The 27,952-nt window shown below is 40.8% G+C and overlaps 2 protein-coding genes across 4 annotated transcripts in view; one reads left to right on the plus strand and one right to left on the minus strand.

The window, feature by feature from the left end:
- The window catches only part of dock2-like (dedicator of cytokinesis protein 2), a 103,447-nt gene that overhangs the window by 18,036 nt on the left and 57,459 nt on the right, over positions 1-27,952 (minus strand). For all 3 annotated transcript variants that reach the window (XM_049754647.2, XM_049754657.2, XM_049754665.2), the window contains 7 exons: positions 2,120-2,218; positions 1,952-2,046; positions 1,702-1,780; positions 1,511-1,611; positions 1,202-1,260; positions 719-867; positions 397-482 (listed from right to left, as the gene is read on the minus strand). In XM_049754647.2, coding sequence (XP_049610604.1) covers positions 397-482; positions 719-867; positions 1,202-1,260; positions 1,511-1,611; positions 1,702-1,780; positions 1,952-2,046; positions 2,120-2,218 — 668 coding nt within the window. The remainder of the gene's footprint in view (positions 1-396; positions 483-718; positions 868-1,201; positions 1,261-1,510; positions 1,612-1,701; positions 1,781-1,951; positions 2,047-2,119; positions 2,219-27,952) is intronic.
- Positions 7,029-27,887, plus strand: LOC125988933 (INSYN2B protein). Its single transcript, XM_049754789.1, has 4 exons — positions 7,029-7,193; positions 16,293-18,043; positions 21,175-21,249; positions 24,970-27,887. The coding sequence occupies exons 2-4, from the start codon at positions 16,578-16,580 to the stop codon at positions 25,151-25,153; spliced, it is 1,725 nt and encodes a 574-aa protein (XP_049610746.1). The 5' UTR covers positions 7,029-7,193; positions 16,293-16,577; the 3' UTR covers positions 25,154-27,887.

Genomic DNA, 27,952 nt, shown 5'->3' on the forward strand with positions numbered 1-27,952 from the left:
ACACACAAAAAACACTGGACTTCAAGGTACCTGTTTGGAACTTTTCTAGGTCGAAAAGGTAATACCCCAAAAGTACAATGATGCAGTTTTTACAACAATATAACAAAAGAAAAATGTTGTGGACAAAAGTATTGGAAGTATGGCATTACACAAATACGAAGTGAACATTGAAGAAAATGGAAGCAGTTGCCCCAGAAGAAATTTTGTGATGCCAATGGCCAATGATGGTTTTAACATTTATAGTGCATTTTTAGAAGGGTCTTTTGTGCATATTACAAAATGTACAAAATGTGCAACAAGTGCAACAATTCAATCCCTAAGCCATTTAATGGCGTGAGAGGAGAATCACAATACATGTGTCCTTTTTTTTTCCATTGCGGCTGTAGCTAGTCCTACATGGTTTCCAGTAGTTGCATGTATCGCTCATCTCCGCCTCCACCCTCCACCTCGTGGTCCAACTTTAGAATGATCTCGTTCTCAAACTGCAGGTGAAGCAAGACAAAAGAATGATTAGAAAAAAGACAGCAGGAGCATATACTACTGTATAGGAATTAATTATCCATGTAGAATGAAGGTGTCTGTTTTACTTTATTGCACAGTGTCAAAGAAAATCGATGATACAGTGCAGCCCACATGCGTCCGTAAACCCGAAGGCATTTGTACGTGTCATTTTTATATGCACTTGATTAAAGACACTTGCTGTGCAATGTGCATGCACCTTGTTGAAATTCCCACAGTGTGCATATTCACACGTGATCATGTCAAAGAAAATAGGAATGGTCGCCCTCCTCAACTCCTCCTCTGGGATCAAAGTCATCTCGAGGATAGGACCCACCATACCAGGGATGAAACAGATCTTATGGGTGCCTGCAGGAAATGAAAAGGGGCACAAAGTTAATTCTCGGCCCAGCAGGATAGATGTACTTACCACTACTCCAGTATACCACTTCAACATCAGCTCTGATCATTCAAACAGGAAACAATATTGCCACAGTTCCCTTAAAAAAAACTTGGTTACTTTACTGATTACTTGTTTTTGAGTTACATTTAGCAGATACCGACAACTCTGATTAACATGAAAACTACATCCTGCTTGATTTAGGATTGTATAGTGTTATTTTACGATGATGTATTTTATTACTTGATACCATGCCATATAGTATATGTTGTAATTGAAAGATTGCATGTAGGACTTTCTTACCCAATTTGAACCAAATGTCTCGAATCGCAAAGCCAATGAGTCGTCTCATATCTCCATATCTGAAATAGGAAGCCAGTCAACCGTTCCAATCTCAAAACTCATTTTCTACAATTAAAAAAAAAAAAAAAGACCATCCTGCTGCCAAAAGTAACTGCGCTAAATTGCCTTAACATGAACCTAATTGAATTATCTTTCCACATGCGGTCCAACTCGGGCGCAGCAGTATAAACAGTGATGCAGATCCTGAAATAAATGTGCTTCATTAGAGCAAAGGGAGAAGGTGTGTGAGTGATGTGGCCTTTCTCTCACTTGGCGAGAATCTTGTTCCTCTTTGTTTGCGAGAAATGTTGTAGCTGCAGAGATTCCTGAGTAATGAATGCAACAGCCAGGTGGAAGTAGTTATTCCACAACTAGACAGTGGAAAAAAAGAGGAGCTATGACGCACATTGATGTAAAAAAGCAGCATCATCCAATGACATTGCTTGCACGGCTATACTCACCTGTACTTCAAAATCATCATTGCTGAGAAACTTTTTGTTCATTGTGTCAGCATAAGTATTGATGGCTCTCAGGAACACCCTAAATCACAACAAATATAGCCTCATATGCAGCATAATGAATCAGCACAAGCTTGTCTGTCATTGGGATTGATCACGCCATAAAGAAGTTGCTTTAAAACCTGCTGTATCTTTTTAACTACACTTTGCCATTTGAATTCAATTGAAAGATTTACTATAAAAAGAAGAATACCTGTTCTGAACCATGATCATGGCCATCCAGTCAGAGGGGTACACATGTTTGCCGATCAGGTCTTTAAAAAGTAAGAAAGACTCCATCAGAAAGTCCTGGATTGAAGAGAACAAGGTGTTCTTATCGAAAGTGTAGTCAATTATTGTACGCGCATGCATGGACACTTACCACTAGATCTGAGGCCTTAGTGAAGGTTTCTATGTATGTAGAGTAATGACGGTCATTCATTTGACTTAGGATAGCTGTCATGCAGGCCACCACCCGGGACTATTCAGGTCATTTTTATGTAGAGAAGACAAGGAGAGAGAGAGAGAGAGAGAGAGAGAGAGAGAGAGAGAGAGAGAGAGAGAGAGAGAGAGAGAGCTGCAGTTACCTATCAGTTGTGTGCAGCTGCTCTTCAATTGAGTGCTACACATCAAACGACCACAACAAAAAGGCTGACCCGCAAAAAACAGACACATTGTGTCTTTTTTCTTGAGTAATATCTAAATGTCAGTGTCATATATTTCAGCTTAAAGGAACAATTTAGAGAACTTGTCACCGTAAGAGAGCTGACAAGACGCTAGTAAAAGTTTTAGCCCACCACTGGTTTGTTGACATAATTACCTTGTTCCACAGTCAACACTTTGACATCATGGGCAGCAAACAATAGGTCAGAGAAAGATTAATACAATAAAAGCAGTTTCTACTTAACCTTTTGAGAGATGTGCCTACTTGTTGAGGAAGGACACATTCATTTATGAGATTTGGGTAAAGGAGGGGCTGCATGCAAATTTATCACATTTATCAGATTTCTATCAGACTAAAATTTTGAAAACTATGCTTCGCTTTTGTTCCACTTCACAAATATGACATCCAGAAAGAGTGTGCTACGGAAAATGGATATGACTCTCTGAAAACTACTACTATAGAAAACAACAAACTTAAGCACAAATCCATTCACCGTTAAAGTCAGCCTGCATCGAGCAGGACCTTCACAAGGGCAAAAAGCAAACCAGCAATGAACTGGGAGAACACAAACACGCAATGATATGAAGGTAAAAACAGAACAGATTTTATGAATGAGTATAGGAACCCGATACAGACCCTAATACACTTTCATTCAATTCTGTGCAAAAAAAAAAAAAAAAAACACAGACAAGGTTACTAACGATGTCGCGACTTGCCTCCCCCCGACCAATTAGTTTACTCTCCATTAGAAAAAACAGAAACACAGGACAACAGTAGGAGGACTTTCATCGTGCTTTCGAGCAAAGTGGTTCAGTCCGCATTGTTACTGACTAACGTGGGAGTGCCGGCCATTCCTTTATGGTAATGGTCAAGCTTGTGGTCTGCATTCTTCTTTTCACTTGGGCAGTTTTAAATTTAAGTGAGACATGACTTACAATAAATGAAAAATAATGGCACAGAAATAACTTCAAGGTCAACTGAAGGGAAACTCACTTGCATATTTAATGACGACTGTTTAAGTATTTTTCCCTCACAAAGATAAGATATCTGCACTGAGAGGTGTTTCTAATAACAACACTCTCTCATACAGGTAAATAAGATTACCATAACATAAACTGATTAATATGGTTGGATTTTAGAGTACTAATATAACACTGCATGGGCCTACATACAAACATGCACAGGAGAACACAAACTCGTCAGCCCGACAGCAGCTGGTCACATGACCTGTTGCCCCACTTTGTTTTACAGTAATTAGTCTAAGGACCTACACTATGTACAGTATATCCTCAATTTTCTTAAACATCAAACGCACATATGCACGCCTGGGTGAAGAATGTTTACAATGCTGCATTACAACGCTGAATATATTATGAAGTGTTTGTTTATGTGTGTGTGTGTGTGTGTGTGTGGTCTTATGCAACACTGAGGAGATTAGTGACAAAACAGGACACAGATGCTAGGGAGCTAGCTGGTGAGTCCTGGGATTTGCCCTCCCCCTACTCCTTTTCACTCTTAATTTTTCTCACTTTTCCTCCTCACTTATCTCTCGTGTACATAATGCATACATATCTAGTATGGGCCACGTGTATCCATACAGCAACAGAGAATTAACCAGACAAATTATGCCATTAAAGTGTTTTGATTAAAAATTAAAGTGTTGTGATTATATCAAACGCTGATTTGATCACTTATCGTATTCACTGGTTGAGAAAATATCAAATGCATCTCCTTTTCCCTTTAAAACGGATGCAAATTATAATTATTCATTACCACCCCCATTGAGGTGCCCAACGGTGTGGGAATAGTTATATAACACTAATGCAATTAAATATGACTAACAACGATCATTACATTTAACTTGAGAAAGAAACCTGCAGCAGATATTTCAAAGATTCAAAGATGGAAGGTTTTATGTGTTGACAGGATGCAACAGCTGCACAAAAAAATAACTGTTAAAGAAATTCCTAGACTTAGTAAATTACTTTGCGGCAAATGAAATTTGCTAGTTATACAACTGAAGACTTTGTACCCTTCTGTGAAGATAATAGCTGACAATTGCCACTAGGCTGCAGATATGCGTAACATGAGGCGCAATTAAGTTACTGATGACCACACCAAATTCAGCCACGGTCTGGTAGAGTAGTTTGCATATGGATAAAAAATTATAGTTAATGAACAATAAAAATAAAGGAGGTAAAACAAACCCGTTTACTAAACCAACACACAACTGAACTTTATGGAACATAAAAGCAATAAAGGGAAAGATTACACTGTGAATCATAATAGGATGAGATACGCTCCATTGTTTGGGGGAGAGGCATCACACATATGCCGAGTCATGTTTTCAACACCTTGACAGTATTTATACCTACATAAAATGTACATCAAATTTAAAGAACACATTTGGGGTCACAGCACGGTAAATTCAAACTTACAAAGTACCAACAGGTTGTCTGAAGCAGAGCTGTGACTAATGCAGGAAGTCCACACATTTTTCTACGTCTATGTATAAATACTATTCATTTTGTGCTACTATTACAGTATTCACAGGCTAAATCAAAACTGTAAATGACATAAGTTACATTTACAGTCAACTCATTGATAAAATAAGTTATATTTAAAATCAATCCATCAGTAAAGCAACTATAGATTATTTTTCAAGGTAACTGCGGCAACACTGCTGGAAGCCTGCAGCTTTTCTTGGTAATACCCTCAAAAGACTGGACACTAGTCTTAGCCTCATCTTTCATGTACACAACATGCACTTACTGTAGAGTACTGATGGAGGCTTGTGGAGGGTTTAAGAGGGATGGATTGTCAAAGGTGTAATTAGAGTTGTTGTGTTCACGCACGTGCCATCTGTTCATAAAAAATCATTATGTCCTCAAGCTACAATTTCTCGGTTATTAAAGCACACAAGGACAGAAGAGATGACAAAAAGCAAAAAGCAAACTTATCGACAATGAGTCATAGTTACATTTTTGTCTGTTTAACAACATTTTATTACATTTATTTTGAATACATTTTTTCATGATCTTCAATGCATAAATAAGACCCCATCAAAAGCCTTTTTGTTAGCCCGATGTGGGGAGAAACAGTGATTGTTTTTGTTGTTCTTGGTAGATGTGATACAGAGCAGTTCCTGTTTTTTTTTTTTTTTTTTTTTTTAACGTTTGCACTTTTCAAGTGTTACAAAAATAAATTTAAGCAAACAATCAAGGGAAACAACAATATTCCTCCTGTAGTTTCATAATAATAATTTGACTTTTCATAATTTTGTTGTGTGGTCTTTATACTTCTTTGTACCAAATGATCTACAAGAGTGGGGGACTAATAACTTGCAAATATGAACACAAATAGAATTGCAAATTGTGAGTCATGGTGACACAAGTTTCAGGCTGCAGAGGAAAGCTCGGGGCTGCAAGGAAACTAGATGCGTACACTTGTCTGTTTGTGGTAGTTAACTATGCAGGGACCTTTCACAACAGACAAAGTCATGGGAAGTTAAAAATAAATGAGGCAAATCTGTTTTGCAAATGGAAACACGACCTGCAGTTTAACAACAGCAAGCGACATCCCTGGAATGTACACAGGCAATATGTGTGTACATTTTGTACATTCTGGTCTTGTTTTTAAGCTGCACTGGCTCCACCAACAGCTTTATCGTGTATAATCTGACGTGCAGGATTTTTGATGTGATGAATACACTGGTCCAGATGGTGCCCCAGTCATGCCCAGAACCAAACACTTTATGTTTGGATTCCAGGATGCAGTTGTTACATGTATTTATGAGAATGTAACAGGTGCATCTGTTTCAAAACTCGTAATCATGAGGTCAACAATGTACCCAAGTTAAAGCCCTTAATCCTGTTTTCCAGTAAAAGAGAATCCTTCTTGACAATCGAGGAAATTAACTTCCCCAACGAACCAGATAGGCACAACAGATGAAGCATTTATATTTAAACTTCATTTAAAATGTCTCTTTCTAATTGCTTCATTTGCCTTGGCTAAGAGCACGTCACCTGGCTTGGGTGCACCAGGGTAACAAAAAAAATGACTACATTTGGCATTGAGAGGGGAAAGGAAAGAAGCTTAAATGGGTCCGAGGCAGAAAGCGAGAAAGGCGAACGTGGATGCAGAGAAGACTAAGATAGAAATAAAGTGAGTAAAGCCAGAGCGTGTGTTATTAATGTGTGTACTAGTGTGTTTGTGTTTGTTACAAGCATTGGCATTAGTCCCAGCCGAAGGAACGTTTATGCTGCCAAACTTTTACTCAATCCATGCCAGGGTCAAAACACAAACGCGCACACACACGCACGCGCACACACGCACGCACACACACACACGCACGCGCGCGCGCACACACACACACACACGCACACACGCACACACGCACACACACACGCACACGCACAAAAGGTGACGTGACATGGTATTAGAATGGGAAACGAGGAAATGTAATTGTTAAAGGAGATGAAACACTTAGGGTAATGATCCATGAGACGAAGGTGATGGATAAGCAGGCAGCGATGACTGCATTTGTAGCAAAAACAGATGAAGATGACGATAGAGTGGATAGAGAGAGGTAGAGAGAGAGAGACAGAGAAAGAGAGAGAGTGAGATGGAGCGGGAGGGGAGGGAGGATCACTGCAAGCATGTGAGGAACAGAACGCAAAGGAGAGAGCAAAGAGAGCGGCAAAGACTCACAGAGGACTAAAGGATTATTAGAGATGTGAGCAAACAGACGAGAGGACAATCAAGGGACTGGAAAAGACGAGGAAAACATCAAGTAAGTCTGCGTGTGTGTGTGCATTGTACGTGTGTTTATGTGCAAATAGAATCAAAGAGTCTAACAACCCTCTGTGGAGCCCTTTCCAGTCCACAGTGAGCTCATTGTGGACATACAAGCAGGTATTTGAAAGGAGATGATGCGTTAACAGGCACGACAGAACCAATGAGACCACTAAAACAAACAAAAACAATCAAACAACGTGAAACTCTATCGAGAGCGCATTTTGCCGCACAGCTCTTCAGATGTGACAGCTGTGCATCTTTGCGTAATTTTCTTCAAGTAATAGTAACTACACAGGCACGGGGACAAAATGCATCCACCCAAGTAACCTTCTGTGCCTTTCTGTATTCGTGACAATTAACACTTTTACACCCTGCAGTTCCAGATGTTCCCGACCGACTACGTGTGTGAGTCAAAGAGGCAGAGCGGCTCAGCTGATTGCTATTAAAAGCCCATGTGCCAATCGTTCTAATATGGGATTATATTGCAGGGCAATAACCCTCCTCTCATACACTAATGCTGGGCCTGTGTTGCAGGCGGAAAGATGAGAGTCACAAAGTCAGCTTGCACGCATTTTCAGGAATAAGAGAACCAAAGCAGTTCATTTCTGTCGCTCAAGTTACACTCTGCACTCCTGTAACTCCTGTGGGGCTAATTATTGGAAGCTGTGTCGACCTGCAGGTCCTAATAGATGTCAAGGGTGCAAACGTACCAATGAGGGTAACAGCCTTGCTTGAGTACCATGGTGGAATCTCTGAAATTGAATCTAATTAGTTTTTTCAACACACTCATTTGTTGAGTTTTACCATGGGAAATAGTGAAAATGGAAATAATTAGTTTGAGAGTTTAACTGCAACCATGATGAAAGTTTTATTGAGCCACAAAAATGTTGTGCCAAGATGAATGCTGTGGCAGACTCAATTTTCATGTCACACAACTGTAAAAATAAGTTAAATAAGGTTAAAAATGTGAAACACAAACGAAACGTGATTTATTCACTGACTTGAAAAATGTGAGTGAACGCACGCACGCACGCACGCACGCACGCACGCACGCACACACGCACGCAGTATAGCACCACAGGGTATTCAGACTGCTGGAAAATACAAAGGGGAATGAGCAGAAGAAGCTAACAGTTATCTTATTGTGTATCCTATAATTATAATTCCACTTGCTTCTCTTTTTGTGTCAGGTAACGGACCAAGTTTCAGGTTGCTTCCATCTTGGCTATCATTCTGTTTCATGTCACAATCATGGAGTCTGTGGTTAAATCGAGGCTTGAGCGACCACACATGAGGGTTTGCGATGGTAAATACTGAATAGGTTCAACATTTACAATTATCAGCCCCAACAGCTCAGATAATGCCAATCTGTGTTATCATGTAAAACTCACTCAACACACTCATACTTTAATCAACCAGGATAATGTAAAACTCACTCAACACACTCATACTTTAATCAACCAGGATAATCTTTTAAATATAAAGAAATAGGCCTAGGCTGATTTTGGGGACAAGATAAGGAATGTTTTAATTAACATTTGGCGTGATTGTCAATATGTGTGGAACCTACTTTCGAGCTTTTTCTAATGAGACTGTATAAAGATAAATTCTTTGCTTTCTTCAATAACTTTTTTTTTATCTAGAAAATACCAATCGGGCCACTAAACCCGCAATGTATTTATGCAAAATAAAATACAAAAATAATCAGTAAAAAGTGAATTAACATTGAATACAGTATATGCAATTAGGTATTTCTTCAACAATATAGTTGCCCATCAAAAACGCTCTAATAATAACGCAGAATGTAAAGATTGGGATACTGCAGTCCGTCATCAACATTCTTATCATTCAGACTCACAAACAAACAAACAAACAAACACTCACAAACTTTGTCGGTTGCAGCTAATTTGATGTAATTTAGAAGATTGCTGCTTTGACAATGTACTAACTCTCACGAATAGGCAATCACTCAATCTATATCTCGATCCATCAATCTATCAATATATAATATATCCCGCACCACTGAATAATCATTGACGATACTCTAATGCCAAAAAACAGGAAGAGTTAATCATTTGATGTCAATATACAACATCACGGGAATTGAACTTCTGACTTTGTATGGGAACGAGGGTGAAGATGTATGAGGAAGACAGCCAGGTTGATGACAGACAGGTTGAAGACAACATGCAGACAGGATGAGTGATAAGTCAGTGCAAAGATAAGAAGATGGAGTGAGAGAAAAGAGCAGCGAGCAATGGATGTACATGGACGTGTGTGAGCTCCAGCTGTAAGAATTGAGTTGAAGTAAGCAAAATTGTTGGCGCAAGAGAGGTAAACTCCAAGTCTGAATTGTCCTCACTAAACCAGCACACCCCAAGCAACAAATCAATTCCATTGGTAGATGGATTTGTCAAAAACTTGCATTGCTTTAATATATCACTCCTTCTCTGCTTGTATAGGTTGCTAATGACTCATAAAAAAGTGTCACTCATAAATCAGAAGAAGACATACTTTTTCTTCCTGTGTGGGCCTTGACTCGATCGACATGTCACTATGAATTACATCCCGTTTAGCATGAGAACAAAAAGCTGCAAAAAGGCTGACTGAATTCCCTTGATGAAAGAGATGACAAGAGCGAGTACCCACTGAAAATTGAAATAGTGTAAGGGATCAATTTTATTCATTATCTATGGCTCTCGTCTTCATTAGGGTCACGGGTGAACTGGGGCCAGGGTACACCTTGGACTGACCGGTGACCAATCAATTTCTGGCCATATATGGATACACAATCACGTTGGCAACACAATGTTCAGCCAGTTGAATTCTACTGTCAAATGGGAAAAGAAAAGAGAACTTTGCGATCTACAATTTTCGCAAGCAAATGCTGAAGTAATACAAAATACCCATAAGCATGTATTCCTAATTTGTGAATACTGACTTATGTACATTCGCAAAATCCAATTGCAATTTTCTTCTCCTACTAATTTTATCTTCACGTGTTTATTCTCCACATGGATAAGCGGTAATTTTTTTTAATTAATTGTGATCTCAAAATCAAACAAAATAATGATGATGATTAATATTTTTTTACATAGTAGCCTAGTCCTACTGAAATTGCAAATGCACTATACACATGATATTTCACGCTTAATAATAGCCCTGTGATTGGCTGGCGACAGTCCAATGTACACCCTTCCGCACGTCCGAAGTCAACTGGGGTAGAATTCTGCTCACCCGTGACTGTGAGGAGGATAAGCACTGTATAAAATGGTTGGATGCACTTTATTATATTGTGGAACCCCACCTTGACAAGAATCCTAAAATTGAATTTGTTGTTTACATCATGCCGCGACCCACCACAAAAATCAAACATCAGTCAGAGTTGTGTTGTACAGTAATTTACACGGAAACCAAAAACTATTGAGAGAGAAAAAAAAAAAAAAACAGCCGCAGCTACAATGAGAAGCTACTACCTGGGAAAAAACATCAATTAATCACAGCAAGTGAAACAAAGAGACGAAGCAAAATTGGAATGTAAATTCACCATGAAACTCCAAATTACATTTTCTATTACTGCAATGGATTTTGAATGTGTAGCGATGATGTTTTTCTAGCTAACTTGAAAAAAGAGAAAATAGCTCATTTTGTCACACGCTGCTTTTGGGTTTAATTAGGTCGGCTGACATGTTTGACTTTTTGCATGATTTGTAGATTAGCTTTGGTGACATCTGGCTCTTTAGCTGAGAAGCTGATTGAAGCACATTGTCCCTTAAAATTACAGATGCGTCCAATTAAAGTTAACAGCAAAAAGGAGCGAGGAAGAAAACAGCTGGGTTGGTGTTCTGCTCGCTTTGTTTTTGCTAGTTACTTTTTCTGAGGTGCCAGCATCATGACACTTTTGATGAAATGTTGAAAAAGATAAAGTTGGGATCAGGCAGAAGACCTATATCTGCAGAATTGTAATTTTTCAATTCTCAGCAGAAATGTATACAATTGAATGGGAAAATGATGAGAACTGCAGAAAATACCAGAAATAACACAGATACAACTTCTTAGTACTCATGCTAGAACATCCATTATCATATTAAGTTATGCATGTGTTGTCAACAATAAGCTTGGTCTTTCTTTGGCGACAGGACTGTCATCACGTCCCTCTTGAATGTGTTTGAAAAGAGTTATGTCAGACAAGGATCTTCTGCAGGGATCAAGTCTCACTTTGTGTTGCTGGCTTTCATGAATATGCAAAGAAATCTCTGGTGAGAATCTTGCAGTTTTATTTGGATTTATTTGAAGAAGACCCTCAAGGCTATTGCCAATGGGGCTGTATCTTAATTTTCTGTTTCTACAATCTTCAAATTTTAGAAACAAGTGCGCTGATTTGAATCAAGAGGCATTCAATCTGCAGTTCTCGGTTTCAAGTGACGTTCTCACAGTTGCAAAGTCACCCAAATGTGTAGTAGGAACCGCCTGTATTAAGATCGCATCAATATCATCAAAGTGAAATGATCCATAACATGAAATGCGTGTTGTGTTTTGGAAGAAAATATATCAACGTGACTACACCACCCAAAAGGCGATGAGCCTCAACAAAGTCATAAAGTATTTACTGTCTTCTAAATGTGAGGCTTTGAGGATGAAGGAGCCAAAAGTGTAATTACAGGGCACTAATGCGAGTCTCAATCCAGCGCACACTTACATATTCACGCACATACACGTGCACGCAAGCACACACAAACACACACACATACGTACACACGCGCGTCAATCGCCTGTTGAATAATTGACCTCACCTTGAGACGACATGGAACATGATTCGTTGGTGCAGCTAGCACTCTGTTACAAGTGTAGCAGAGTGTGTGGCCATGCACTTAAAAACACCCCCCCCTCTTCCCCACTTAATCTAAAAAACCAGCGGCATACCAAGCCATGAAGATGAACTGAATAAGACAGAATTTAACAATCGCAAACAAATTACAGTGGTTGACTGTCTCTCACACAACCACTAACTTACTACCACAAGAAAATGTGACCTGAAATATTTCATTTCTAGTGGAAAACGAAGTTTTAAAGTACAAATTATAACGTTTAATTCGAGGGGAACACAGATTGCTCTGGCTTCTGTAGCCACAATGTTTACTACTAGTTTCTTGTGCTTCGGATTAGACGCAAATATGTTCTGTGAAGCTGTTATGCTAATTCTGTTATTTGAAACCTTTTCGACCTCAACATCGACTAAAGCCCCAGGAAAAACAGCCCAAAAGAATGATGATGCAACCATCATACTTCACTTTGGGTATGGTGTTGTTTTGCTGATGAGCAGTAAAAATTATGGAATGTTCTGGCCAGAAATATTTATTAAACCAAGTGATCAGTTACATCAAGGACAAAGATGTTCGGAATGTTATTGGCATTGGCTTCATTCATCGAGTTTGACACAGAAGACATGCTTTCAGTTAGACCAGATTTGTGAACTTTTAGTTTTTTAGCTTTTTCTAGCTTTTCTACAATTTCTGTACATTAATTAGCAAAACAAAATAATCACTCACTGTTTTGTTTTTTTGATTGCCAATTGAAAATGGAAAGAACAAACACATTCAGATTTCTGTCCAACTCTAATAATTTGTTCAGTGGTTGCATCGCTCAGCGTGCGGCAGCTTAATGGGTCGAAAGAAGCTCATCCTAATATATGTCATCTTTGCCAGAAGCCAAAATGTTTATACAACCTAAGTGCCACACAAGAATGCAGAGACACTCCCAGCCCCACCACACATGCACGCACACACGCACACACACAAACGCACACACACACACATACAAACGCACACACGCACACACACACACACACGCACACACACACACACACACACACACACGCACACACACACACACACACACACACACACACACACACACACACACACACACACACGCACGCACACGCACACACACACACACAAAGGAAGGACTCAGGAGGTCTTTGCATGTACCGTAAGACACACACACACACACACACACACACACACACACACACACGCACTCGCAAACATGCGCGTGCGCGCACACGCACACGCACAAGCACAAGCACAAGCACAAGCACAAGCATATGCACATGCACATCCACATGCACATGCACGTGCATATGCTCACACAGACCTCTGGCCTGTGCACGGCAGACAATTGGCGAGAAGCACAAACATAGCAACTGGAAAATTAAATTCACAGCATGTAGAAACGGATTTCAGTAAATCGAAAAAGACGCTGCTCAAAACTCGGTGGTGTGTTTAAAGGTTATGTGTGTGTTCATGCATGTGTGTCTTTAATAACAGATGCAAGCATATACTTGCATTGTGTATTGATTACTCGCAAGTGCGGCTTTACAAATCTCCCTTATTTTACCCCTTTTCTGTCTTTCGTCTTCAGACAATTCTTCCTGTCACTTTTAGAGATTTCAACTTGGGAATATTGGCCTTTCCATCTCTTACCCTGACATCCGTACATTACTCTCATCTCGTGGACAATCAATCCTTCTTCCTCTGTTCTCTCGCCTCTTATGCTGCTCACAACTTCTTTGTGACACCCTATATAGCTGTTACCCTTGCGCTCCTCATTTGTCGCCTCCTCATTCGGCCCCCCCATCCCCTTCGGGCAACAACGTTACCTCCCCTTCTCCTCCACGCTCATTTTTCAACATCAGGGGTATGGATGCGGGTGAACTACAAGCAGAGGATCAGAGCATGTATGTGAACGACAATTGAAAGCATGACAAAGATTTGGAAAAGTGGCTGGCGAGCAGGGAAAAATAAATACATACCACAAAGGCAACAGTTTGCCGTTAGTCAAAATTGCAAGCAGATATACAAACATCTGTCCCTGTTGAGATCTCAGTTTCTGAAAAGGGGAGCCTACACACATAACAGTAATAGAGTCAGCAAGACACTGATTTTCAATTAAAAATGACGAGGCACGATAGCAACAATTAAAAGTTACCAAAACGCTAGCAGTTAGCCAAGTCTCTATTACTTCCTCAAATTACTACTATTTTTTTTTTTTTTTTTTGCTTGTAACACAGACTGGTCTTGGTAGTACAGCAGACATCTGAGTCAGAGGAGACTTTTACTTGTTGGTGGAGATATTGACATGAGTCCTGGCCATTTATATCCCCCATGTGTGAGGTCTCTCACATTTTAAAAACTGGATAAAATGTTACAAATTGGAATGTATCTCGTCCACTTTACACGCAAAATTTCAATGAGATCTGTGCACATGAAAAGAAAAACAAGTATTACTTCTGCAGACATGAATTCAATGTTACCACTACGTACTGTAGCTAAAGCCAACAGTTTTGAATCAAGTTTTGTAGTGGGACTAATAAGATTGTGCAGATTTGCCAATTTGTGACCTACTTATGCGTGGTTTAAAAATATGCAGCTGCTAGTTGAAATGGGACTGGCAACCAGTCCATGGTGAACTCAGCTACTGGCCCAAAGTTAGCAAGGGCTGGTCCTAAGTGAGGAAGGATGAATGCATAGAAAATGGATGGGTGGGTGAGTAATTTGAATCATATTTGCGTGACTAAATGGTGCTGACATGCAACTGCTAAGGAGGAGGGGGAGATGCAATGCTCACTTACACACATATCGGGTGTAGTATATAAACAGCTGGTGACATTGAATCTGGTGTGGCTGCAGTTTGGAGAACCAAATTGTCGGAAATGAGATGAAATGAAATTGCCTTCAAAAGACTATGCCGGAATCACAAAGCAAACACTGGAGTATACATTCTTAAATATGCAGACACCTGCTGTCAATACACTCAAAATCTCATACACAAACATTGTCTGGCTCACTTGTCTCACTTGCAGGAAGATGATCACCTGCAATTTATTTTCCACTTCTCTTTCCTCTATACACTGAGGTTTGTCTCAAATTTAGATTTATCATGCAATCATCACACACAAACACACAGATGATGAAAGCATTACTGGTCAAAACCTGTTTGCACATTTCAGAACCAAGGCTACACACGCACAGATGATGCAAAACTCATTGGTCAAAACCTGTTTGTAGATTTCAGAACCAAGGCTAGTACAGTGAACCTTTTTAAACAAAGTTAATAATGGTAGGATATTGAGAAGTGCTTGAGCCAAACACATTAATGTTATTAATTTATTAAGAGAAAATGCAGGAATGTTGCTGAGGTTGGAGGCTTTGTGTGATGCTGACTCCCACAACGATGCCACTTGCCAAAGTCAGCAACACCTTTGAGTTGTACATTTGATAAAAACCACAATGGTACAAAACACTCACTGTTGTCAGAGCTGGTTCATCAAACTTAAATCGAATCACTTCTATTTGTGAACAAATCAGAACTTGGAGGAAATCACCACTGACAAAACCTTAATCTAATGTAATGTTAACTGGCCCCAAAATAAAATAAACGTGTTTTTTTTTTTTTTTTTAGACGGTCAGGAAAGACAGCTAAAAATATTTTTTTAATTCGTACAATAATTCACATTATCTTATGTTTTAATTTAACAATATAAAAAGTTTTGGCAGCATGTTGACGTAGTGGTTAGCACGTCTGCCTGCCTGTCTCGTCTAAAGCGTCTGGCCTCGGGCCGCCTATGACAAGTGTGCAAGTGAGCAACTATGAATGGTTGTCTAAATTCGCCATGCAACAGAGTGACGTCGAGTCCGAGTGTACCCCACCTCTCTCCCAAAGTAAGCTGGTAGGGACTGTAGCTCACCCCCAACCTCAATCTATTTTCAACAGTATTTCTAATTGTCTAGCTTTACTGAATACAAAGCGTGAATGTAAAGTGAGCACTATTATCTTAGAAAGGGTACATTATTTTAAATACAACTCCTGTTGGAAGTGTAGCTAATGAACTGGTCTTTTTTAGTTCCTGCAGCACGTAAAGATCTGTTTCTATCACCCACCTGCTGATCTAATAAGAGCTTGATCGAGTCATATTGATCCGGTTTGAGGCTCACGGATGGTGCTAATGTCGGTATCTTCATGGCAGTCTGGATGATTAGTCTTGTACTCTACCGCTTTTTCTTTCAGTCACTGTCTTTTTCTTTTTCCCCAGATGCAAAGAGTCTCTGCCAACTCATCATCTTCGGGCCGTTGGTCAGAAGCTGGGAAAAACCTTGACAATGGGAAATTGCTAAACTACTGAGGGGATCATTAATGAAAGGGCATTGAGCCTTTGGTTGTAGAGTGGGTATTGAATGCTGAGCTCTCCTCTGCCAGCACACTACCACTTTTCTGACCAACTTTTGATTGGACGTAATCCGGCTGACTCTGACTGATGTCCCTGATCGCTCCATCCCTCTTCAGCTCCCCAGGGGGCTGAGGCAACCTGCCAAGGAGTATGGGCAGGAGGGTGTCCGACCCGACGAATCCCGTGCCCGCGCTGGGAGTACCCTTAGCAGTGGGACGATGGGGCCCACTATGCAGTGTTGGAGTACAGACCTCTCCTGGATTGCGAACGCTTCCTTCCATCAAACGACATGTCAGCGAAGCGGCCAACCCGCAGCAAGCCCTCACCATGGCAACAAGTGCAGTGGAGACAGGAGGAGTTATCAGGAGTGACGGCAACGGTCTGTCGCTGTCCAAGGAGGCGTCTCAGAACGAAATCAACAACCAAACACAGGATGACATGGGGTCACAAGGGTCGGGCAGTGGCGTTTACTGCCAGATAAAAATGATACGGACGAATCCAACAGACTCAAAGGGGAAAAGGGCATCAAAGTACACCAATGGCAGCGTGGTGGGTTCAGACATGGTCGGAGGCGTTTGCACTGAGGTCCCAGAGGAAAAGCAGCAGAGCCAAGAGAAAAGAAAGGTGCAGTCTCTACGTGGGGAGCAACATCGTTCTGTGTTAAAGACTGGGGTCATTTGCACGACAGTTCATGCTACCCCACCGCGGCCCTGTCGGATGGCGGCAACCTCCTCGCCCCAGCTGTGCGGAACGTGCGGGAGGAGACGGTCGCAGCTTACCCAATGCACGGGCGCATGTCGCAGGAGGGGAGCACCTCAAATATCATCAAGCCAGACTTTACCACACCCCGCATGGAAGCAGGGTACAGTGCCGAACTACTCAAGAAAAGAGTCGGCCCTGAACCCCAAAAACCAAGACACATCAGTTAAAACCAGTAAAATCCCGCAGTTGTCACACACAATACCAAAAAGACACAATTCTAACTCCAGTAGTGCAGCACCCACTCGGAATAAAACAAAGAATCAGCAGACAAGGCCGCATTCTGCAGAGTTTACACACTGCAAGGACACCGCCACACAAACAGCTGACACACACCCTAGCAGGACTGTCTCACAGGCACCACCAACAAACTCATCCACTAAAACAGAACCACTTTTATCAGACAAACACAAGCATGATAAAAGTCAGTATGCAAATTTAAACTCCAAACCTCCAGAACCTCCTGGTCAAACAAATACAAAATGTAGCACCCCTCCATCTCTCCCTGCAAAGAAATCCTCCAAAATTACTGTCTCCAAACCATCCAGTCTCATAGATTCCAACAAAAATATACAACAGACAAACAGTCCCAAACAAAACTGCTCTAAAGAGACAAAACTAAAGGACTTTCCAAAACAAAAGAGCAAATCTTTGGATGACCACACTCAGTCTTGCAAGACGCACAACACAGCACAATGTAATGGCGCTCCACCAGGACTACTGGCTGGGAGTGCCCCTCGTGGCCTGGAGTGCAAGTTGCAGAGTGTAGAAGAGAACCTTGTGTCTAATCAAGAGAAGATCAAGGTGCTCCTCAATGTCATCCTGGACCTGGAGAAGAGTAAGGCCCTCAGCGAAGGGTGAGGCAATATGCTGATTATTACATGTTTACACAATGAAAGAGATTTGAGGAGCTCATTTTGAATAGTTTTCTCAGGGATTCATAAAACGGTGGCCTTCACTGTGATGACTCAGGTCCCATTGATTGCTCGGTGTGTTGTCCACTTGAGACAACCCTTATCTCCGATATAAAAACCTGGTGCACCCACTGGCTCGTTGGTGTAATGTAATACATTCCAAATGCCATGCCTGTGGAGATTTAATGTAAAGTGTGTAAGTATGTGTAATCCTATCCCAATTCCTGAGGGCATCGAGTCAATTCCTTGCAAATCCAACACTCATATCTCATCAACCTTATAAGGTGACTAGTCACCATGGTAACACCATTCCTACCAAATGAGAAGGTATTGACCCGGAGAGGGGGGAAAAAAAAAATCAGTTCCCCAAGCACTCTCCAGTTATTTATTTTATTCCCGATACATCTAAATTGGCCAATGCCCTCACCTAATTGACCAAACGCTGTTCACATTTCTCTCTTTGAACCAGCTCCCAGTTATGTACCACTTAAACCTTCAGATGAACCGCAGTACTGTACCCCTTTCCCCTGCTTCATATTCCTTCCCGCAAACCTAAACACATTTCTGACTAACAACCACCATGTTTCTTTTTTTCACCTTCTGGCATCTGCTTCCACCCTGACAACCTGTCTAACACTCAAGTACATCGTTATGTGCTTTGATTCATCTTGCTATCTGCACTCTCATTTTCACCTCATTTATCTCCTGCAGCCTACACAATGTTTAAGCTTTACATTTAACTTTCTTTCAAGCACACTTTCTTGACGAATGCTGATCTCACATGATACTACACATATGTCGTCATGCCATTAAGCCTCTGTCCCACTGAGAGGTGATCACTTGTGAGGGTTTTCAAATACAGCGAAAGTTGTGTTCTCTGCAGGGTTTGTTCAAGGTGGCAAATATTCAAATTTTCCTTACGACAAGAATCACTAAAACAGTTAGTGAAAGTCTTGTAAACATTTGCGACCCCGACGAATTCTGATGAGAATGCAACATTCATTGAGACTCGCAATTGTTTGCCCCTCAGTGGGATGGGAGCTTAATGGCACGACCACATGTGTGTTGTATAACGTGAGATCAGCATTGCTGTCTCTGGGATGGCACTCAAAACCTCGCTAATATAGTGCATGTAGATGGTGTTGGATTGATTGTCAAAAAATTGAGTCTCGAAGACGATTCATTATGTCTTAAAGCATTTGAATCGTAATGGAGTTGACTTGTAAATTGCAGCCAGAATAGGTGCTGTTGAATATCCTCTATGGAAACTTAAGATACATCCTACTTCACCATCAAACTAAAAAGATGTTCCTAATTCTCTGCCTCGCTCATGAATATGAACAATAAAAGCACCCCTCTTTTTTTCTCATGGCGTTATATTTTCATTGGAGTTTCATCTGATGAGGGCCGGTAAGTGTAACATCCCAACTGTATTGAGCAGGTAATTAATCTCCCTTCAAGAAAAAAAGGGACCTAATCGTTACATTGGCACGTCTGTTTAAGACATGCGACCATTGCCAGGTTATATCATTTAGCGTGTCCAGCTCGATTCCTTTTAAACACAGGAGTGCCCTCGTCCCCTCTCAGGGTAGACAGATGTCCCGCACAGCAGGATAATCCCTATCAGATTACATTTGTGAAATGCAATTAAATGTTTAAGGCTCCTAAACTAAGTGTGCAGGCACTACAGCACTGTGCGTTAGTAGCTGAGTGTTGGGGACATTTATATCTCATCTTAAATAGTTGAAAAACTGAGGATGGAAAAGACGATTTGAATGGGTGAGGAAGAGTATAATTTCAGCTCACAGAAGGAAACTGCGATAAAGCAAAGAGACGTCTACTGCTGTGCTCAGCTAAAATAAACAATCAAGGCTTGCTTTTGTTAATGGTAAATACAATAGGAGTCACGCGGTCTATCTTAATGAATTAAAACAGCTATTTTACAGGCAGGCATCAGTTGTCTTCATGTTGAAAGAGAAAACAAAGTGGTCGTACATTGTGGCCAGCCCTCTGTTTTAATTTCTCACAATTATCCTACACAGACAGTACAGGTGAATGTCTGCCGTTAGATTGGCGAACATTTGGCATCTTGAACGAACCCTGTCGAGAACGCACCATTCGCTGCTTTCAAAAACTCGCAATTGGTCGCTGCTCAGTGGGACATCACCTGCCATGCAAAATCTGAACAGTCCCACGAACAATACTGCCTTTATATCTATTTTTAATTTAGGGATACCGCCTGATTCATGATTCAAAAGAGGGAATGTTTTCTATAATTGCAACTCACCGACAAACGAACCAACCCCACGAGTCAACAGTAACCAAAACAATTTGATTTTTTTTTTTTGTATCGTTTTCCCTACAAATTTCAGTTGAGAATTTTAATACAGCTGCTGTGGCATCTTTCTTTAGGAAAAAGTAACACCTATTGAATTTGCACATCATGTCTTCAAAGAATACGATCAAAACATGTACGTCTTCTCTGGCTTCAAGAAAACACTCAGGACAAAGATCCTTTTCAACGTTGTGAGATAAATTGTATCGGTAAACCTCACGTGCTATTTTGGTCTCTACAACAAAGAGACCCAGCTGTGTGCAGTATAAGTGGGTGGAGAGAGCAAGGAAGGTTGTGACATGACAAGTACAACTAAAAGTAAGAAAAATGACTTCTAACTTGCACAATTACACACAGTGTTGTCATTGTTTCTTCTATTACAAAAAGAAGTTCAAGGTCACAAAATAATAATGAATATGGTTGATCATATTTCACTCAAGTGGAAGGGATTACTGGGCCTGTACACACTGATAGAAGCAAATACTTTAATTAGTAATTCATTTATATTGGTAGTATTCATTATAAAAAGTGTGTATTTATTTGTATAAAATTCCTTTTGATGGAAATTCCATGTGTATTTTCTCAATCCCCCCATGTAGTTGTTTTATATCAAATTGTATGCATCTATTTATTTGCAAGAAAGTTATTTTTCAATAAGAACATAAAGCAATTCAGTAGGAAATAAGAACACAATCAGATACTGTGTGATATGTAAAGCACTTGTTTATCATTTCTGCAGCCGAAGCTCATACAGAACGGGTCAGGACATTAACAACTGTCCCACCTGCCAAAAGACAGCCTGCATCATCTACAGGTAAAAAGAGAAGCTAATATGATGTGTGGATAGGACTGTACAATATTTGTTTTGATGGTGAAGTTTTTTTTTTTCCTTCTCTACTTTCCCTGCTTCAAAACATTCATCAAATAATTATATTTGTTTCATTTTTCACTACCTCTTCAGTCTGGTCTCCTGCCGAGTTTGCCCTTCCTGCTCCTCCTGATATTATAGACAGTACTTATTTAATTTATCACAGTTTTGATGTATGAAATGTATGAACTCATCTCTCATTGTTTAAAATCAATATGTGAGTAATGTGATGTGCTCCCTCAGAAAGTTGTATACTCAAAGCAACTTTCTGTGGATGCAAGCACATCACAATTGATCTGTCGTGCTTGTCTTTGTGGCCAGAGTGTAATACCTTGGTAAGTCATAGTCGTCGTTTGGGGATCCTGTGCAGTTTAGGGGTGTGTGTTGTTACAGTCACAGTCTGATACAACACACTGTATACCAGTTTAATCCTCCAGTCATTATGCAAATCAGCAGGTTCTCATCTCGTGAAAGCAGCCTAATTTGCATTTCATGTTGTGTGTTGTAGCCTGGATCCATGCGTGCATTGCCAAAAGCCTTTAACATTCCTACCACACTGACTGCACACACTTAGCTGCAATAAAATGCAATATTCCCTGCACAAATGCAAATACAGTATCCTCGGGTAGACAGGTGCTAATTAATCAAACAAATCACAAGCACTTTGTTTTGTTTGTCAAAGATTTCCCATTTATCAGTTTCATTTGTGCATGCAATCCACGATGACCTATAAAAGCACGCAGAATCATGCAACCCTCAGAGGGATTTTTGCATGCTGAATGACAAATATACAAAAAAGAGTCATAGACAATTCGTGCTTTTGCCATTGTAAAATAATGTATTCATCCATCTCTTGATGCATTGTTCCTCAATTATTTTTTGTAATGACAAAAAACAATAATGCGACCAGCGCGGTGCAGTTGCGCGGTCGGCGGTGCGCTGCAGTTGCGCGATCGGACAAAATTAAGCTACCTGCACACAAAGGTCCACTTAAATTTTGGAAAGTTCATCAGGACTTTAAAAATATTTTCTAAATTTCAGCGACGGCTCTGTCACAATAATGCGACCAGCGCGGTCCAGTTGCGCGGTGGGTGACGCGCTACGGTTGCGCGTTCGGCAGTGCGCTGCAGTTGCGCGATCGGACAAATATGCGCAAATGAAAAAATGCTTAAAAAAGGCAGGGTTTTTTTGTCTCGAAACGGATTACATATTTTTCCATTATTTGTAATGGGAAAAATAGATTCGGAATTCAACCTATACGCTTCTCGAACCGCCTTCTGGAACGGATTTGAATGTATTTTTGCTATTACTGTTCAAATCACACTTACATGTGAACTGGAAATGACAATAATAACACATAGTGAAAGCCAAATTGAGCAAATTGGCTATCTCAGAAGTGTGTGTCAAACTGGTAGCCCTTTGCCTTAATCAGTACCCAGGAAGTAGCTCTCGGTTTAAGAAAGTTTGGTGACCCCTGGTCTAATATATTTGCATAAATGACCACAATAAGAGTTTCTTTTGTATTTTAATTTCAAATGGAGGTAGACCATGACCAAAGACAAGTGTGCCAATTTTGGTAGACTGGTGCTTATTGTCATTTTCGTGACAACACAAGTCTAGTCTAACATGTTTGGGGCCATGTTGCCAGTGTACATAGCAGCCTCGCACATGACGTACCAGCTTATTTGATTACCTTGTAGTCTCAATTCGTGTAAAAGCTGGTGGATCGTCACTTTTCTGCAGGGTCATTTACTTAGGCGAGTTTGTGAATTTGACAGACGCACCACGACAGACTGGGCATCCCTCCCTTGCCCACCAACGCATCTGCAGATTTCAGATTTTGCTGGAATAGACCGATACTTGTAGAAAGGTCTTGTCTGAGTCTAGCAAAATACCAGAAGAAAGAATACTGCACCCATGCAACAGTAGAAAGAAAACTCCACCCATGCGCACACTTAGACTGCACTTTGCACTAGACTTGCACCCGCAACTAAAATAGAGTCAAGGTATAAAGTGTAATGTTCTACAATGCAGTACAGTAAGTGGACGTGGATGTCTCGTCTGGTGCATCTTCCTGACATGATTTTTTGATGAAATCTCTACCCATTAGAGTTGTAAACCTCCCAGCCTCCTTCTCTGCCTAGCTTCATCCTTGATCTGTTATTCTGTGCACAGAGAACTCTCCATTGTCGCAGCATATGAGGTCCTTACTCAGCCTCTTATGCAGCTCATCTAACTGCTCTTTTGAGGCTCTTCCCTTCCTCGTTCACTCTGCGCTGACCTCAGATTCATGAAAGCAGAGGGCTTTCAAAATTCCATCTCTCTGAGAGTATTTTCTCTCTGCTCGCATCACATGACTTATTTTTTCTATTCATAGTATACTTTTCCTTTCAACACAAATGTATGTGAGAAAAGTTTTAAAACTTTTGTCAAAAAATATTGATTTTGAACCCAAGAGGCGAGAAAACTCAGAATGAGGAGTAGATGAAGGTGTGGCAGACTGAGCAAGTGCATTAGATTTGAGGATGATACCTTAGATGGGGGAAATGATAGGCAATATATGTACTATGTTGGAGACACCGGTCCTGAAACTGTTCTGACACACTTCATCTACAGTACAGACACATCCATGACTGTTTTCTTTAAGCAGTTATGCATGTATAAGAGAGTCAAACTCAGAATACAGTGATAAAGACATGTGAAATATCGATGATCAATCGAATATACTTCACGTCTTTATCACTGTATTCTGCGTTTGACATCCATCCATCCATCCATCCATCCATCCATCCATCCATCCATCCATCCATCCATCCATCCATCCATCCATCCATCCATCCATCCATCCATCCATCCATCCATCCATCCATCCATCCATCCATCCATCCATCCATCCATCCATCCATCCATCCATCCATCCATCCATCCATCCATCCATCCATCCATCCATCCATCCATCCATCCATCCATCCATCCATCCATCCATCCATCCATCCTGTACTATTAATGGCTGAATAGGGAAATTCAATTGACACACAATTGTGCTCACACAAACACGCAGGCACACATGCACGCACTAAAACTACATCATAAGTAAAGGAGTGAGTATCTTCTAAAAAAAAATAAAAAAATGACCTGCAGCGGTGGACACTTCAGAGAGATTGGGTTGGAAGGATTGGGCGGTGGGGGAGCTCGGTATGATTGGAGGGTGGGGGGGTGTTTTTTGTGGGGGTGGTGGTGAGAGAGTTTTACTTTGAACACATCACACAGACCATCCAGCCTTTCCACATTCTTTGCTTATGTACTTCACTCTGGTGGTTTTATTTCTAGCACACCAATTCCTTCTTCTCTCGTCTCAAGAGATGTTGACAAATGAGGAAGGCTACGGCCAGATGCATGTGTTAACATCTTGATTTTAAAGTGTTTTCTTAAAATTCTGAGGTGTTTAGTTAGTGGATTTTGCTCTTCAAATCGATATTTCCTCCATCCATCTTTCTCTTATGCAAAAAGTTGTTTAATGTTCTTCATGACTGTCTAAAAATGAGCTGCATAATAATAAAAAAAAAAAAAAACTGCGACTTGACGTGTGACATTAAACCAGCGTCTAAATTTCAGCCATTGCTGCGTGTCCACATTAACCACATCTCTCATCCTCCCTCTCTGCAGTGTGGAGCACGACTTCCGCCAGCAGGAGGGACGCTTCCAGGGGGTGATGGAGTACCTGGAAGGAGAGTACGATGTGCCTGCACCCCTTCTGACCAAAGCCGCAGTGGCCACATCCCAGGCCAACCGGCCCAGCGCCAAAGCCCGTGTCAAGAAACTCCGCAAGAAGTGTTTCTGGTGGCTCTGATAGTAGCACAGCAGCCTCTAAGGGATACAAATGTGGTTGAGTCCAGAATGTTCCACTGCAAGGGAATTTTACTGTGGTACAGTGGCTTTGGAAAATAAGTGGAAATGGGACAAACATATGAAGTTCATAGGAGCTGCAAAACGTCCAATGTACGGTATAACCAGACCGATATTTTTATTTTGTGGTCCAAGTGGGGAGCCTATCTTACCAGTATATAGCCTGTAGCATACAGATGGAGAAGTAAGACATATTGCCACTTGGCAAAGTGTTTTTCAAAGGACTCATGGATAAATGATTTCATCAATACAGATGAAAATGAATCACAATTTTGCTAAATTACAATGGCAAAAACTGAGAACCAAAATAGCATATATATTTTAAAAAAATCCCTGGAATTGAACAGCCTGATGTTGGATGTAGCACTAAGTGAAGCACCAATAAGGACATGTGGAGGAACTCAATCTGAGGAACTCAACAGGGCAATAAAGGGACAGCCTGTTTGGGTGGAGTCAGCAAAGTGTTTGAAATGTTAACGGCGAATACATTAAGAGACATGATGGAGCAGCTGATGACAGACTGACAACCTGTCTCGTGGTATTAACATTTGTGTCACCGCTGACCCACTCACTGATGGATTCTATACAGCATTTCCATTCCACTTTCGGCTCAAACTTTCTACAACTGTTCTCTCTTAGAGTATATTCATTCAGGACTCATACACATGCAACAAAAGAAAATCTGTTGCAAAATGTGCATACACCAGCAATGTAATCATTGTTAGTAATTGGTTTGTATGAAATGTTCCCAAATGTGCCGGGTTTAGGCCAATCTGAGCCCAAAGTAGCAACATAGAGCGAAAAATATCCTTTTAATATAAACAGTTGGTTACAAACTAATGCAGTCTGGATTGGGCAAATTTTTGTGACACATCATTTCAACATTCTGTCCACACAAAGGCCACAGCACTATTGAAGCCCATTTCTATTTGGCACACTCAGAGAGGTATTGATTGAAATAAAAAATGTTTAAGATAATTTCTGAAAACAGACAGACTAAGAATTAGTAGTATAGCCCATTTGAGCACTTCCATTCTCATCTTTAGTTATTGAGAACAATTGCAATATACAGTTACCGTCCCATCGACCATGTGTGAGCATACTGTACATCATGGGGAGAAAATGGAAGAAGAGGTTAAAAATGTCAATGTAATAGCCAGCATGTGGACAAGGGTATTGCTTTTGGTGGCCGCTTTAATGTTGTCACTACATGGAAAACATGTGATGGTCTGGTAGGATACATTGTATTAGATTTGACAGGGAAAGGAGGCATGGAAGCCAAGACTTTCCCTCTTCCCAGCCATGTCATCTAGCTCTTCTGTGGCATTCCAAGGCCAACCAGGAGACATAGCATGTCATCCCTGTGGCAACCACCTAAGAGAATATGCCCAGAACACCTCACCAGGGAGGTGTCGTGGAGGTCCTGAGCAGAAGCCCCAATTGCAGAGGAGCAGAAACTCTACTCTGAGCACCACCCAGATGACCGAGCTTATATTTTCTATCTTCTTAAAGTTATTGCAGCCACTTGTTCTTTGGGCCACGACCCACAGCTTCTGATTATAGGTGAGGGTGGGATTGTAGATCAGCTGGTACAGTACAGAAAGCTTTGCCTTTTTGCTCAGCTACCTCTTCACCACGACAGATCGATTACTGCAGACATTGCACCAACCGGCCTGTCGATCTCCTGCTCCATCCTCCCCTCACTCGTGAATGAGACCCAAAGGGTCAAACACCTTCTCCAAGTTTGCAAAGCACATGTAGATTGGTTGGGGGAACTCCCATGCAACCTTGAAGACCTTGTCCAAGATGCCAATGATGAAGATGCAATGCCAAATTAACACCTATCTGACGGAATCGATCGAAAATTAACATTCTTTGCTTAATGGCTACAGAAATTTGGGGGTGATCTCAGTAGCTAGTACATGGTAATAATGTTGTGGCCAGTGTGCACTACGCAAGATATTTTGATACATCGAGTATAAATTTGACAGTCTTAAAGCTGCTGCCTAGGTATTCATGATACAATAAAGATACTCCTACAACAGACAAAATAAACCCCCAAACTTATCAAAATGTTAAACAAGTCTGTTTTTCAGGTTGACACAGTGAATTCAATTCAAGTAAGTTGACAGGTAAACGATTTATGATCTATAGATGCAGATATTTTCTTTTTAGAAGTGAAATGCTTGTGCAATAAAACGAATACCACACACACACGCACACACACGCACGCACACACACGCGCGCGCACACACACACACACACACACACACACACACACACACACACACACACACACGACTGTCACCAAAAACAGTAACAGTCACCCACAAATAAAGACAATTCAGTTCCAGTTCTAAGCAATACAAACTCTAACCTTGTAAGCCTCATTCAACTACTAATTGCTGACAAGTAGCTAACAATTACAACCCTGGATGTTCTTATACTTAAAAATGCAGCAGTCTATTACAAATGTTTTGGGTATTTGCCCCAAAGTTGTCCTATAATAGTGTCCATGCATCTCCTCATATTTCTCCCATGTGTACAATAAACTAGTTTATTTTCCACAAGGCGCGTCTATTGCTGACTCAACATGAAGTCAACTGTGTAAATTGCGAGCATGCTGCTGTTCCAAAACAACACCCAAAGAGTCAATAAATTTATCTGATATACTGCCATACTGTTTGCACGGGTATAACACTTAGCAACAGCTAAACTCACTCACTGGCCACAAAATTAGTTA

The sequence above is a fragment of the Syngnathus scovelli genome, chromosome 1 (assembly GCF_024217435.2).
Source record: "Syngnathus scovelli strain Florida chromosome 1, RoL_Ssco_1.2, whole genome shotgun sequence".
NCBI classification, from domain to species: domain Eukaryota; kingdom Metazoa; phylum Chordata; class Actinopteri; order Syngnathiformes; family Syngnathidae; genus Syngnathus; species Syngnathus scovelli.